Source organism: Octopus bimaculoides, chromosome 2 (genome assembly GCF_046866305.1).
Source record: "Octopus bimaculoides isolate indiv1 chromosome 2, ASM4686630v1, whole genome shotgun sequence".
In the NCBI taxonomy this organism is placed as follows: domain Eukaryota; kingdom Metazoa; phylum Mollusca; class Cephalopoda; order Octopoda; family Octopodidae; genus Octopus; species Octopus bimaculoides.
Window position 1 is genome coordinate 85,533,916 of NC_142929.1, and position 17,133 is coordinate 85,551,048.

At 37.1% G+C, this 17,133-nt stretch overlaps 1 protein-coding gene across 3 annotated transcripts in view; it reads right to left on the reverse strand.

Moving 5' to 3' along the window:
• The window catches only part of LOC106873769 (nuclear receptor-binding factor 2), a 106,381-nt gene that overhangs the window by 14,078 nt on the left and 75,170 nt on the right, over positions 1 to 17,133 (reverse strand). For all 3 annotated transcript variants that reach the window (XM_089347100.1, XM_089347101.1, XM_052978385.2), the window contains exon 2: positions 12,134 to 12,218. Coding sequence is in view for 1 of the 3 variants with exons in the window: in XM_052978385.2 (XP_052834345.1) it covers positions 12,134 to 12,218 (85 nt within the window). In the remaining 2 variants the exon portion in view is untranslated. The remainder of the gene's footprint in view (positions 1 to 12,133; positions 12,219 to 17,133) is intronic.

The window sequence follows — 17,133 nt, forward strand, 5'->3', positions numbered from 1 at the left end:
ATATGAAAGTCTCAGTGTTGCTAGAATTTAGACTTGGTTGGTATTTTCTTATAAAATTTCTTTGCTATTAGCAAAGAAATTGATTTTGGCTAGCATTGTCTTTGAATTTGTATAGAGGAAACATTGTGAATTTGGGAAATTTGTTGTAAGCACATTCTTCGATGTGCAGGCTGAGAGGTATTTTCCTGTTTTCTGGGATACTAATTTGGGATTTGTGTACCGCCATCCTCTGACGTAGGCTGTTTTTAGTGTGTCCAATATATTGCCGTTTGCATCCAGAGCATGTAATTAGGTGGATCAAGTTCTCTGATGCACATGTAAAATTAGTTTTTACTGTGAAATTATGGCCTTGTTCTAATCGATGTTCTGATCCTTCTATTACATTGACACAAATCCCACAGTTGGGTCTCCCGCATTTTTTTACTGTAGGTTTAGTGGTTATTGTTGAGTGTAATTTGGCCTGGGTTAAAATCTTTTTCATTGATTTTGGTTGCCTCTTACTTTTGATGATTGTATGTGTTTTGAGGATTTGGTTCATTTTTGGGTCTTTCTTGAGTAGAGCTGTGCTGTGGAGTATGTTGTGTGGGTTGTGTGTGGAGATGTAAGGTAGGGTTTTTAATTTTTCTTCCTTTTTGGGTCTTGGTTGTCTAAGTTCTTGTGTATTTAATTGAAGTACTCTTTGGATCGTATTTTCGATTAAGGGCTGTGAATAGTTTCTATTTATGAGTGTGGATTTCAATTCCTGGAGTCGTGTATAACGGGTCTCTGCATCTGATACTATAGTGCATATTCTTTTGGCTAAACAAAATGGGATATTAGTCCTGGTGTGTCTCGGGTGGCAAGAATCAAATGGTAGGTACTGTTTCGAGTCAGTGGGTTTATAATAGATGTCTGTCTCTATCTTGTTTCCGACTTTCTTTATGAGGATATCTAAAAACAGTAGTTGTTGATTGTTGTATTCCATCATAAATTGGAGGTTTTCGTTTATTCCATTTAGAAGTGTCATCGAGATATCTTTTCCAGCTGTTTTGTATGTATGTGGAAAAGGAGCTTCCATATTTCTTGAGTGTTCTCTGGTATAGTTTAATCTCGAGATAGCCCATTACCAGGTTTGCAAAAGTAGGCACAGTCCGTGTTCCCATTGCAGTTCCCGATTTTTGTCGGAAGTATTCGTTGTTAAATATAAAATAATTATTTTTTAGGATAAATCTAAGTTCTTTTTTAATGCAAGAGGGGAGTTCTAACCAGAAAGTGATGGCTTCTATTCCTAAAGTGTGGGGGATGTTTGAATATAGGTTGACTACGTCAAAGGATACTAGTAGTGTTTTTTCATTGACCGCTTTTGGGAGGTGGTTTAGCATGTCCAGGTCATCCCTTATAAAGCTCTTGATGTGTTTTAGGAAGGGTTTCAGTAGAGTGTCCAAGAAGCTACTGAGGTGGTGGGTTTCACATACTGGAACTGCTATTATTGGTCTTAGTCTTAGTTTCAGGTCATCAGGTGAGGGGACCTTGATAATTATGTCTGTAGCTCCTTTGCATGCATCGCTTATTCTGCTTTTGTGGGATTACCATGTTCAAGGAAAGGACCACGTGCGCATGCAAGAAATAACAGTAAACTATGAATGTCATTCTTAATTTTAATTTCAATTTTATTTTATTAATAGCCCTTTTCTCTTCTCACATATTTTATATTCATATTTGATAAGGTTTTCAAAAAAAACGAAACATGTAAATTGATTAAAACACCCAAAAAATGTTTTTAAAAAGTGGCATTTTCATTTTTATTCATTTTCAATATATATATATTTACGAAAAAAACAACAGACGATGACAGGTGGTGTAAACAACAAATGGATGTATTAGTTTAACGCTCGGGAATAGAGAAAGTCTTTGACGTTTCGAGCCTACGCTCTTCAACTGAAAGGAACACAGAAAGAAATAAGGAGAGAAACAAGGAGAAAAAAATATATAAATGTAGTGGTCAGCGATCTATCATGACGAATGCCGGACAGAAGGATCACACAGGAGAGCTAAGAAAAAGAGGAGATAACAAAGAAGTGGTGAACCCAAGACGAGAAGCTACGTGTGTGTGAGAGAATGCTGGTGATCTTAACATACGTATGTGTGTATGTAGGTGTGAAGGTGTGAAAATGTGGGGGAGGGGAATTGGTCAGTGCTAGTGTGTGCATGGTGGTGTGTTGTGTGATATGGTGTAGCGTGGTGTGATGTGAGGGTGTTGGGATGTGGGAGGTCCGGAAGGCGAAGGCGGGGGAGGCGAGAGTGGGGAAAGCATGGGAGAACCTTTGAATTGGCAGCAAATCAGTGAAGATTAAAGAGGCGGCCAGAAGATTGATATCTGAAATATATTCCCAGAGAGCTAACCTTAGCAAAAGCATGAGTAAAAGCAGCAGCAAAGTACAAAGAAAAGAGAGTTGGGGCAAGGATGTCACCCTGCTTGACACCATTCTCTACAGGAATGGGTCCCGCCATGCCACCACCAACAATGACCCAAGCCTCCATCCCCATCATGAAATGATTTAATTATAGATATAAAGTGATCCGGACATCCAAGTTTGCCAAGTATTTTCCATAGAAAGGCCCTATTTACAGTGTCAAAAGCCTTTGTTAAATCAATGAATACCTGGACAAGATCCATATTCTGCTCATAGCACTTCTTCTGCATCTGTCTTGCTGTGAAAAATCATATCCATTGTCCCTTTACCAGATCGGAAGCCACATTGAGATTCAGATAGGACATCATTTACGAGATACCCATTCAGACGGGTAAGAAGAATGTTTGCCAGAACCTTGCCAGCAGCTGATAATAGAGCAATACCTCTGTAGTTACCACACATTGTTCTGGCTCCTTTTCTTTTATATAGAGGAAGAATAATTGCATCCTTCCAGTCCTTAGGGATTGCACCATCCCTCCAGACTGCACTAATAAGTTCATGAAGGGACTGTGTGATGTAATTACCACCAAATCGCAAGACCTCAGCACAAATTCCATCCTTTCCAGGTGCCCTACCAAGATTCATTTTACTTATTGATGTCATTACTTCATCTATTGAGGGTGAGGAGTCTAAGGAGCCAATGATAGGTCTTTGTTGCATAGTATCAATCACTGTTTCATCCACAACTGACTCATGGTTTAAGAGTTCAGAGAAGTGTTCGATCCAGTGATCTGTGATTTCTGTTGATTTAGTCAACAGGGTGGAAGACTCCTTGGAAAGCAAACGAGCTCATGTGGAGTTCTTAGGTCCATAAGCTTGCTTTATAAGATGGTAAAGCTTCTCGCTGTCATTTGCATCAGCAGCAGCCTGAACATCACGAGCAAGATCCTCCCACCAAGTGTTCTGCATCTTCCTGAGAGATCGCTGCAGTAGTGATTTTACACTGTTATAGTGGGCAAGTGCTAGACTTCGCTGCACAGTAGACAGTTCTCTGTGTAGCAATACACTGTGAGCATGGCACTTTACCACCAATAGTCGCTGAACTTCAGCATCATTCTCATCAAACCTGTCTCTCTGTCTGGCAGTAACATATCCCAGGGTTTTGGCTGCACATTGTAGAACCTGGTCTCGAAAATCCTCCCATGCTCCAGCAGTTTCAATGCTGGACAAGCAAGTCTGAAGTTCTTTCCTAACCACCATATCATATACCTTGTGGACATTTAGACGGCGAGGAATGCTGACTGGTACTCTTCTTTCTTTTACTCTAATTACCATTCGGAACTTTGCTCGCACAAGACTGTGGTCTGTCCAGCATTCTGATCCATGGAAGGACTTGACATTACAAATGTCATAAATGTCGCGCTTGCTGATGATGACATAATCCAGCAAGTGCCAAACTTTGGACCTTGGATGCATCCATGTTGTTGTGTGATCACCTTTGTGCATAAAATGAGTGCTTGCGATGTAAAGTCCATGTTCTTCGCAAAGCTCCAGTAGCATGAGACCATTGCTATTCATTTTCCCTACTCCAAAACGTCCTAGAGAGTTCCATGTTTGCCAGTCTGTTCCAACTCTGGCATTAAAATCCCCCAGTAGAATGACTTTATCAGAATTGGGAATTTTTCTAAGTATGGCTCTCAAATGGGTATAAAACATTGTTTTATCTTCATCACAGCTAATCAAAGTAGGTGCATAGGCACTTATTAGAGTAGCAAACCGCTTACCTTTCAAGTGCAACCGTAGTGTCATTATACGTTCATTTATAGGAACAGGGAGCTCTTCCAACTTCTTAAGGATATCAGATTGGACTGCAAAACCAACACCAGCCTCTCTGCGCTCCTCCTTCTGCCTTCCTTTCCAAAAAAAGGTGTATCCACCTCTTACTGCCTCAAGCTGACCATCACCTTCTATACGAGTCTCTGAGAGTGCAGCTATATCAATTTTATAACGGTTCAGCTCACGAGCAACAATTGCAGTGCGTCTTTCAGGCCTACAATCACTCTTGTTGTGCAACAGACTGCGCACATTCCAACATTAAATGTTTAAGTTCCGTCCAGATTTTATAAATAAAAAACTCTTTGCTTTTCGAGTGCAGGATGGATATCCATCAGTCACGCTAAACTGACCAGATATGGAAAGACAAGTAATTTTTGGTTCACCTTTTCTAGAACCTCCCCGGTCTCCGGGTGAGCATTGCCCTCTCCAAATGGAGCTGCTCAGACACCCATGCAGCAACCAAATCTTACCGCTGTCTTGGGTGACAAGGAGACGACTTTATATCTAGCATGGGGCACCTACGTGCAGGTCGCTGACTACATGCTTCCAACCTGTCAGGTCTGCATGCTTCACCACCTTCCCATCGCCGCAGGACTTCCGAATAAAAAAAAAATATATAAAAATAAAATATATACTAAAAATAAGATAAATATATATAGGAAAATAAATAAAAAAAACGCACATGTCGAGCAGAGGTCGGCAATGCCTGTGCTGAGTTTTAGGTCTAATGAGGCTTGCACAACACTTCATAGACTCTCTCCACCTTACTGACATTATCGAGAGACAAGTTGGAGCAAGATGTCTAGTGCCAATATAAGTCGCAGGCTCAGAGATGTGGGAGCGCCATGATCTCTAGCACAAACCAAAGATCACCAAAATGTCCAATGCCATTCCCTGCATATTTGGTTTTATATCAGAGTGACCTTCTCCTAGAGACATGCTTCAACAAAAGCTGAGAAGCGCCTCACTCCCAGTGGTCTTTCAGCACGCCAGACACCATCCCGGAATTTCTGCGTACCCGTGCTATTGCTAGATAGCCGTTGAGCCTGCACTAGGTCCATCCGAGTTTTCAACAGGTCTTGTTTTTAATCCTGCTGGGTTTCTAGCAACCCTCCTCACCAGGGTAGCCCTTGTGGGGGTGCTAGTTTAGTCGCCGGCAACCTGACCATGCAACAGGTTGTACTGGATTACACACACATATATATATATATATATATATATATATATATATAAAATCAAATAAAGCAACACGGATTTAAAAGATTATTGCAGTGCGTATGTTTTATGCTACTCCATTTATTTAAGTAATGCGAGCATTACATTAAATGCAATATGTAGAGCAATCTTATTCAATGCCTGACTCTAAAAGGATCCTTATTATTACATTATTTCAGGGCTTGTAGTGGTAGTGTCATGTTTATTCTATATTTTGACTTAAATAAATCTAATCCTTATTCCATTAATATTCTGTAATTAGCCCATGTTAGTCTTAAAATAAGTTCTTGACTATATAAGATAGTATGTTTCTATATTGGATGTCCTTGTTAATTCCTACCATTCCTTTCTTTTTTTTATTTTTATTAATTCCTTAAACCTTGATAAATCCTTTATTATAAACTATATAAATCCTATATTAATTCTTTACATTATAAAAATAAAGCTTATCTCTTATATGTCTTTCAAATAGTATTAGATATATTAGCTTAAAGTTTAAAATATTTTTTAAATAATTTTTTTAAATAATTCAAAATAGTTTCCTGAGTCCAATATATATATTCTTAAACTTCACACCTTATCTATAGCTTCAGGGTTTTTGTATAAACTAATTACATTTTTATTATTAACATATTAATTAAGCTAATATTGATATCTATAAATTTCCCATACTTAGTATATGTAAAACAAGACTGATGCTTTATTCAGACTAAAGAAAAAGCCCTGTTGACCTAAATGCTTAATGTTTAATTCCCCAACATTATGATAGCAGTAAAAAAACCCAACCTAAAATAGTGTTGCCACTCTGACCAGAGAAACCTTTATAAGCATATCCATGTATAATGCTTACACATTCCCTTTCCTTAGAAGTGATTGCCCCCTTATACTGTAACCACTAGATAAGAGACAAATAAAATCAGAGACAGTTGAAATTCTACCTAGAATTAATTACTAGCCTGCTAGCCTTGGCTATGTCAAGATGGAGTTTTATGTATTCTTCTTCCCACTTAGATTTTAAATGTTGCCACAATTATAATATGTCTATTCTACTGTAATTTTCTACATCCTTGTGCAGCTGAAGATTGTTCTACATATTGCATTTAATGTAATGCTCGCATTACTTAAATAAATGGAGAAGCATGAAACATGCGTGCTGCAATAATCTTTTAAATCCGTGTTGCTTTTTTTGATTTTTGATCACCTTGTTTTTGGATAATACCATACTATATTCTGGTGCCTAAACATAAGTACCACATTCAATTTTGAATCTAAATCTAAATCTATATATGGACTGGCTCTTGTGCGGGTGGCACATAAAATACACCATTTTGAGTGTGGCCGTTGCCAGTACCGCCTGACTGGCCTTCGTAGGATTTTCGAGCGAGATCATTGCCAGTGCCCCTGCACAGGCTCTTGTGTGGGTGGCACATAAAATACACCATTTTGAGTGTGGCCGTTGCCAGTTCTGCCTGACTGGCCTTTGTGCGGGTGACATGTAAAAGCACCCACTACACTCTCTGAGTGGTTGGTATTAGGAAGGGCATCCAGCTGTAGAAACTCTGCCAAATCAGATTGGAGCCTGGTGTAGCCATCTGGTTTCACCAGTCCTCAGTCAAATCGTCCAACCCATGCTAGCATGGAAAGCGGACATTAAAGATGATGATGATGATATATATATATATATGTATATATATATATATATATATATATATATAATATAATAAATGTGAAAATTAATTTGTGTGTCAGTGTGTCACACTTAGACTCCCTCTTTCACTATTCCTTGACACTCCTACTATTCCTCATGATGGGGTGAGAGTAATAGTAAAAATAGAGATGGTGAGGGTGGTCGTGAAGACAGAAAGAGTGAGAGAGAGAGAGGAAGAAAAAGAGGGAGAAAAAGAGAAACAAATAAATTTAGAGAGAGTTGATGTTTTATTAAAAATAGTAGTGTTGATGGTGGGAGAGTGAGTGACGGAAAGAGGGAGATGATGTACAACCTTGTTTAACTGTGTGTCTTTGACAGAAATTGCGATCACCAAAATATTGAGCACTATCATTTTTATTTTATTTTTTGCTTTCTTTAATACACACACATATAAAATACATTTTAATTGAAATAAAGTTGCCCCAAAATTAAACATAGGTGCAAGAGTGGCTGTGTGGTAAGTAGCTTGCTTACCAACCACATGGTTCTGGGTTCAGTCCCACTGCGTGGCATCTTCGACAAGTGTCTTCTACTATAGCCTCAAGCTGACCAAAGCCTTGTGAGTCGATTTGGTAGATGGAAACTGAAAGAAGCCCATCGTATATATATATGTATGTGTGTGTATATGTTTATGCATCTGTGTTTGTCCCCGCAACATCGCTTGACAACCAATGCTGGTGTGTTTACGTCCCCGTAACTTAGCGGTTCGGCAAAAGAGACTGATAGAATAAGTACTAGGCTTATAAAGAATAAGTCCTAGGGTCGATTTGCTCGACAAAAGTTGGTGCTCCAGCATGGCCGCAGTCAAATGACTGAAACAAGTAAAAAAGTATATCTAATATAAGGAATGTGAATGTCAGTGTGTCACACAAAAGACACATAATCAACTTTAATAAATCCTTTCTACTGGAAGCGCAAGGCCTCAAATTTTTGGGGAAGGGATTAAATCGATTACATTGACCTCAGTACATAACTGGTACTAATTTTATTGAACCCAAATGGACGAAAGGCAAAGTCGTCCTCAGCGGAATTTCAACTCAAAACCTAACGGCAGACAAAATACGGCTAAGTATTTCGCCCGGCATGCTAACTATTCTGCCAGCTCCCCATCTTAGTATAATATAATATAATATAATATAATATAATAAATGTGAATGTCAGTGTGTTACACTTTTTCAACTTTACTCCTAGAGACCAAAGCCCAATATATCATACCATTTTGGAATCAGGCTGACTCCATGAGTAAATTTAAAACACTCCATGCCAAACTTGGACCCACAATCTTGAAATTTTGGATTCCCAAGTTTTCATTACTGTGATTGTTTTCAGCAATATTTTACTGTGACTTTTTGCAACAAATTTTTTTGTACAATAACAATTTTTATAATCTAAAGGTTAACTCCGAGAGTAAATTAAAAACATTCCAGGTTGAGTCCAGACCTGCAATTCTGAAATTTTGGATTCCTATGCTTTCATTACTGTGATTGTTTTCGGCGATTTTTTCACACAATTGTTTGCAACGAATATGATTATCATTGGGATATGAAGCAATTGCAACAAATTCCCCAAACCAGGTCAGAGATCTGTTTGCAGATCTTCACATTCAGGGTCAGTTGCTTAAAAGCTATATACTAACTTAAAAGCCACTCGGTAGGGCGGCTTTTAAGCTGGTATATATATATATATATATATATATATATATATATATATATATATATGTATGCATGTATGTATGTATGTTGATAATACCTAGAAGAAGATGCTTGTTTCCACTTACCAAAGTAATGTAATCAGACAGTATCCAATTATGATTGATGGGTCAGCAGAGGTGGCCAAACCACTGCCTCTCATCTCTTCTGCTCCATAACCAACAAGAGGCTTTTTTAACTGCCTTTCCCATCTTGCACACAGCCACCCTTCACTCCTTTCCACTCATTCCATTGGTTGCAAGCATACTCCATACCGACTGTGCAGGGAAACCCCTACAGCCAAGCTCAAATGGGAAAAGCCATAACTGCCATCCCTTCTGCCTGCAATCCTGCAGAAGGCTGTCATACTTCGCATGCTTCTATTCATGGGTCTGATCATACCCTTCTTCTCACAGGACTGCAAGCTCAGTCAAGATAATTTTCTTGGTCTTTTTAGACCACAGAACCACATCTGGTCTCAGAATTGTATGGACAACCTGGGAAAACAGCAATCTCTTCCCTATGTATATATCTTTTATCTATTTCAGTTTTTAGATTGTGGCCATGTTGGGGCACCACCTTGAGGAATTTTAGTTGAACATATCATCCCTAGAACTTATTATTTTTCTATTTTCTCTTTTGCTGAACTGCTAAGTTATGGGGAAGTAAACAAACCAACACCAGTTGTCAAGTAATGGTGGTGGGCAAACACAGACACACACACACAATGAGAGGTGTCAAAAGGAGAACAGAGCTGGTTGAGGAAGTTCACAATTTTCTGGATGAAGACTGTTGTGTGTCTACAGTTTGGAGTCAGTGTGCTTATTATCTTTATGGACACATTATGGTCTTTTGTACACAGAATTATTCATGAAGATCTGAACATAGGAAAAATTTGTACTAAGTTTGTTCCTAGGGTGCTCAGTGACAAGCATCCTGGTAACCAACCACATGGCTGGGATGGACATCAAAATTCTCTTTCACTTCACTACATTCCTGACCTTGCTCCTTGTGAGCTTTGGTTGTTTTCCAAACTGAAAGAGAACCTTAATGGCAGTTGTTTGAAGGTGAAAGAGGCTGTGACAAGGGTATTGGACACTTTCACTTTGGAGGATTTCCAGGGTACCTTTACAAAGAGGCTGGTGTGCTACAAGTACACTGAAATCAGAATCATAACTTGAAGGAGATTAGAGTTTTGTACTTCTTTAAAATTAATAAAATTCTCTTCTGAAAAAGTCTGAGAACTTTCATAATGATGCATGCCCAACTGTGTCTGTTCATTGGAAAATATGTATATGTAATTGTATTTCTACTGACATAATATTTATGTTAATATATAAATGTGTACAAGGAGTGGCTGTGTGGTAAGTAGCTAGCTTACCAACCACATGGTCCTGGGTTCAGTCCCACTGCGTGGCATCTTGGGCAAGTGTCTTCTACTATAGCCTCGGGCTGACCAAAGCCTTGTGAGTGGATTTGGTAAACGGAAACTGAAAGAAGCCCATCGTATATATGTATATATATATATATATGTATGTGTGTGTGTATGTTTGTATGTGTGTATTTGTCCCCCCAACATCGCTTGACAACCGATGCTGGTATGTTTATGCCCCCGTAACTTAGCGGTTCGGCAAAAGAGATCAATAGAATAAGTACTAGGCTTCTAAGGAATAAGTCCTGGGGTCGATTTACTCGACTAAAAGGCGGTGCTCCAGCATGGCCACAGTCAAAAGACTGAAACAAATAAAAGAGTAAAAGAGTAAAGAGTAAGTATATGCTTCGATAAACTTTAATGTCCTGTGATGTATATGTATGTGTGAGAGTGTGTGTGAGTGAATGGGTTTGTGTTTTTATTTTCATTTCATTTTCACTCAAGCCTACCCTCTGTTTTATTGGCAGATTATTTGAAATACACTTTTTTCACAATTACTTCTCCAATATTAATTCTGAATGAAACCTTCCATAGCAAATTGCAATTCACACTATATAGGAAACAAGCTCTCAAATTTGAAGTCAGTCTCTTAAGTGCCTTGCACAGAACTCTTGACCTATTAAGTAGAAAAGTATATATATTATGGGTTTCCATTTTCCTGCTTTGTTCTGCCAAAGGAAGGGAAAAAGGAAAAGAAGCAGGCAGGCAGGAGGGTAGATAGGAATGTAGATAAGCAGCTAGGTAAGTTTGTTGTTGACACTGTCGCTTACGATGTCGAGGGTTCTAGTTGATCTGATCAACGGAACAGCCTGCTCATGAAATTAACATGCAAGTGGCTGAGCACTCCACAGACACGGGGGATTTTCAGCGTGACACAGTGTGACAACAGAAACAGGAAGTAAGAGTGAGAGAAAGTTGTGGTGAAAGAGTACAGCAGGGTTCGCCACCATTCCCTGCCGGAGCCTCAAGGAGCTTTAGGTGTTTTCGCTCAATAAACACTCACAACGCCCGGTCTGGGAATCGAAACCGCGATCCCATGACCATGAGTCCGCTGCCGTAACCACTGGGCCATTGCGCCTCCACAGCTAAGTAAGTATACATATAGATATACAAAATAAACTTAGTGAAGAGAAAAATAACTGAAAGAATCAATCTATGAATGAAGCCAATTCAGTTAGAGATGTACTGAACACTGTAAACAAAAAAATGGATAAGTAGGGGAGATAATTTCCAAAACATTCTGATTTGATTAACATACTTAGGAAAAAGGAAGTTTTTACATATGTGTTTGTATGGTTGCCTTTGACTCCTGGTACTTACTGACACTTAATGTTTTTAGGCTCATCTTTACTAGATCTCATTTTATTTTTGCCTTGTTTAAAGAATTGGCTCTTTCTACTTTCCTTCTCTAATTCTTACCTTTCTCTCCTTTTGGCCACTTCATACCCCAGTCTTCTAATCCTCTCACCTCACCTTTCTCTTTCTCTCTTGCTTTCTCTCTCTACCTCTCTCTACCTTCTAAGTATCGTACCACACCACCACCACAACTACCATAACTACTCTTTCAACTTCAATTTCTTCCATTCATTTCATCTCACTACCAAAGTGACACCAACTCTCTCTCTCTCTCTCTCTCTTATACTCAGATGTAGGGCAAGGCCCAAAAGGAAGAATTCTACACCCCTCATGGCAGCTGAACTCATCAAACTATGGACTAAATATTGCTGGAACAGGCCATCACTATTTCCACAGGTTCTGAACTTTAACCTAATATGTCTTTTTCTCTGAAATATGAATCATTTATTAAATGTTAAAAAAAAATTAATAAAATAAAATAGAAATTCATTAATTTTAAAACTACCTGCTGCACGTTTATGACAGTTCAAAGCCTCTTCAAATTTACCAGATTTTACATAAACATCAGCCTGCCGTCCAAGTTGGTGAGCCTGTGAAAAGGAAGTTAAGGAAGAAAATATTTAAATAAAAATAACTTAATAAATAATACTAATGTTTTAAAATTTAAAAAAAAATTGTTTTTCAGTTTTTTTTAAACACATTCCATATTTTAAAGCTCTTGTGCAGGTGGCACATAAAATACACCATTTTGAGCGTGGCCGTTGCCAGTATCGCCTGACTGGCCTTCGTGCAGGTGACACATAAAAGTACCCACTACACTCTCTGAGTGGTTGGCGTTAGGAAGGGCATCCAGCTGTAGAAACTCTGCCAAATTGCTAGCATGGAAAGCGGACGTTAAACGAAATGAACGAACGACGAGACACTGGTTTAAATTGAAAACGAATGCTACATTTGTAAATATGAAATTGTGAAACTATACAAACTCAAACTGTAATCTGAGCTGATATTGTTGGCCATAATCCCTCATGGCAGTACTCCAAATGTGACACTGCACAAAAAGTATGAAAGGTGCTCTGATACTCTGAAAAATATTGCATAATTTGTCTAGTTCACATAAAAATATCACAAAGAATGTTAGTCACAACAAACTTGATTTAACTAAACACCAAAATAAAGCAAAAGCAAAATAAAGTTATCAAATTTAATTCATAGCAGATATCTTTCAGAAATAGAACCTGGACCCAATGTGACCTTCAAAATGACTCTGATGTCACAATGGAAATCTTGGACTCTGTCCAGATCACTGATATTGTTGGCCTATTCTTTAATTTCAAAAATTAAGGAAGAATTCCCTAATATCAGCAGAGGTTTGTATAGAGACGATGCATTATTCAGCACAAGCAACTGATAAGGTAAAGATTGATAAAATTATATAACTTAGATATTCTATTTGAAAATGTCACTAAATGTGTTAACATTTTGGACGTAACATTAAATTTAGATAATGGCTTATTTTACCATTACCATAAGTTTAATAAAACCATTAAGTATATCCACACCTTATCAAATCATCCCCAATTATTAATGGGATAGTCAAAGGTGTGTTGATAAAAATCTCTAACTTATCTGCAAACAAAAAGATTTTTTATAACTTTGCACCCTTTTATAATACAGCTTTGAAGGACAGTGGATTCAGTAGGAAGATATATTATATTAAGAATGCAATATTTTAAAATAAATTAGGTAAATATTTTCCAAATATTGCGAAAGTAAACATTGACACACCTTCCATGACCCCCGCCAACCGAGCATAAGAACCAACACCATAATAGAAGATACTATAATTCATTTAATTATAATAATAATAATAATAATAGCTATACTGGGAAAAGTAGAAACAACTCAGTGAGGAAACAGGAAATTATCTGGTTCACCCTTCCTTTTCCCCTCCAAGTCAGAATCCTCCCTAAATTATTTTTTAGGATTACTGACAGGGATTTCCCATTAGGCCATAAATATCATTCCATCTTTAATAGATCCTGCCTTAAATTATTGTACTCAACTATGCCCAACCTAGGATCAATAATTGTAGCCAACAATAGATTTAAACTTAGAAATAATAGTATTGATAGAGATGACAACATAGCTGACCTTAATATGAAGAACAATGATAAGAATCCTGATATTAAAAATTTAAAAGCAAAGCATAGAAATAAAACATGTAATTACCATAACCGGGAATTAAGTCCCTTAAAGGGATTCTGTTTAAGAGAAATGTTATATATAAAGTTGAGATCTCAACCCTTAGTGAATCAAAAAGATATTCATAGGAAGTATGACTGATTTTAAGACAAGATATAGGGCACACACAAACTCATTTATTAATCAAGAAACAAAAAATTCAACTGCACAATAAAGAATTCAGTCTAGAAATCACATCATACGGTACACACAGCAGAAACTGTAAATTATGCACAAAAGAAGTGATCTGTATACTCTGCCGACAAAAAAAAATTTTACTTAGCAAGCTCTCAGATGTCATTATTCTTTGTAAACATAAATATTTATCAACTTCAAAATGTTTTTCCAAAAATAATTAGTTTATATGATTTTAACCTAGTTACCCTTTATGTATTTGGATTCTTCTTAAAACACTATTATCTATAGCTTCATAATTTATATAAACATGTAATTTTTAGCTCTTATTATATCATCTGCCTGAACAGTATGTTCCAACATAGCATTTGATTTTTAATGTTGCTTAAAACCTTAAGATTTAAATAACTCTTTTATAAATCCTTTAGATTAACTCTGATGAGTGAAATATAGATGATTGTTATGGTTGGAATTAACTTACCCATACCAACCTATATCTTCTTGAAACAGCCATCATTCTATACCAACTTTCTCCACTTGTATCACATAGTCAAATGGAAACGATGTTTCCTGGGGCTAAATAGCAGTAGCATTCTTCCCTTTCCTGGGACTGCCACATTAAGTTGACAACAAACTATCACTATATATATATATATATATATAGTTAGAAGACAAAAATGGATTAAAAAATCCAAGCAGATATCGTTAAAGCATTCAGTTTTAAATGAATTTTGGTTAATTATATCCAACAATCAGACATCAGTAAATGTAAGGAGAATACACAGCTATTCCTCATGTATGACAAGTAGATATCATTTTGAAGAATTTCAAGAAATTCAGACAAAAAAAGTACATATAGAGAAAATCACATTGTAGAATTCACCTTATAAAGCCGACAACTGTAACATATATAGATACAGAAAATATTGAAATTAATATTTCTGAAAACACGTTAACACAACATTTCCAAGGTGATCCAAAATTTGTTAAATTCAAAGTGAACTAAGGAAATATTTCCAGTACAAGAACACCTACAAAAAGAACACTAAGAAGAAATATAATCTAAGAAATTTGTATATTCAATTATTAGTGACATCAGTGGACAACAAAAGAATAAAAAATAAACATAAGAATTCTACATTACAATAACTAGAAACATAGAGCAATATAATTTAAGAAAGGCCAATTTTGTATTCAACTATCAGTGACATCACTGGATAAATAAAGAATAAAAAATAAACATTAGGACAATTGGAAACACAAAGAATTTATACATACTTACACACGCACGCACACACACACACACACACACACACACACACACACACACACACACACACACACACACACACACACACACACACATGTAATAGTCACAGAAATACAAGAAGTTAACTAAACTGTCCTGTGATCCTTCCCTGAAACTGCACATTCTCAGAAAACTATTCTGACCCTACTGCACTTTCTGTCCTCAAAATGCACAAGGACAAATATATTTGTGAATTACTAACTTCACATGCTGGTGAAATGAATAAAATGACAGGTGAATTTCACTACATGTATACAAAACTGCTCTACTAAGTAGTCTTGTTCCTATTTTGTCTTGTATTTCTTTTTTTTTTTTTGTTTTTCCTTTTTCTTTCTTCTTTTACAATCTGTTGAAATAGTATTCAAACCTCTAAATAAACAATCTGACCTTGAGTGAATTTATCAAAAGGGAGGGTGAAAGTTGTAAAAATGGCAAGAGTGGATGGCGGCAAGCTGGCAGAAACATTAGCATGCCAGGCGAAACAATTAGCGGTATTTTGTCTGTTGTGAGTTCAAATTCCGCCAAGGTTGACTTTGCCTTTCATCCTTTCAGGGTCGATAAATTAAGTACCAGTTACACACTACGCACTGGTGTTGATGTAATCAACTTAATCCCTTTGTCTGTCCTTGTTTGTCCCCTCTATGTTTAGCCCCTTGTGGGCAATAAAGAAACAAGAGTGGATGGTACCACTCTAAGTGTAGACCTGTGAGTTGGAGGAAAAGAGCTGGAGAGGGCACTTGTCCTTCGAATTCAAGGAGATCTTGGATTGTGGAGTCCCTTGGTTATCCCTAAAGGTCCTCTTGTATAAGGAGAACACCATCACTACTGTCCATTTTTTTCTTAATCATTCCATTATATGTAAATCCCCACTTTATGTCTGTCTTTGTATTGTCCACCTCATCCTTCGTCCTGGTGGCAAATAAAAGAAAGGACCAGTTACATACTCTGATTCAGGTCTTGTGCCTTTAGTAAAAAGGATTATTATTATTATTATTATTATTATTATTATTATTATATATATATATATATATATATATATATACACACACATAGTCAATTCAAATAAATGCATAAAATTAATAGACAACAAGAGGATGTGCACAAGAAATGTATTAGCTTGATGCTCATTGAAAAGAGAGAGTTTGATGTTTCGAGCATAGCTCTTCATTGGAAAGGAGAAAAGTTCAAAGAAGGAAAAGAATCACCAACAGGACATGTGTAGTTACATTGCTGAAGTGACTGGTGAGCTGGCAGAATTGTTAGCATGCCAGGCAAAATGCTTAGCAGCATTTTGCCTTCCTTTACATTCTGAATTCAAATTCTGCCAAGGTCAACTCTACCTTTCATCCTTTCAGGGTCAATAAAACAAGTATCAGTTGAGTGCTGGAGTTGATGTAATTGACTTACACCCTCCAACAAAATCCAGGTCTTATGCTTAAAGCAGGAAGGATTTTATACACACACTCACACACATTGATATTTCTCTATCTCTCTCTCAGTATACACACACATGCACACACGCACACACACACACACAAAAAACACACACTCACACTCATACATTCACATGCATATTTATATACACCAATACAAGTGCATACATATACATGTAGTAATTCTGGTTATCAAACTGGTGAGATTATTGAATACAGATGACTGGAAATGATTAGCCGCAAATTGGCTTTACTCTTCTAAGAACGAGGGTGTGGTATCTGTCAGTTGTTTTAGTCATGAACCTTGCTGAACAGGAGTCAGCCATGTTTAAATATCATTTCAAAGCCTTGTTGGCTGGTGAGATGATGGAAATAACCTTGAATAGT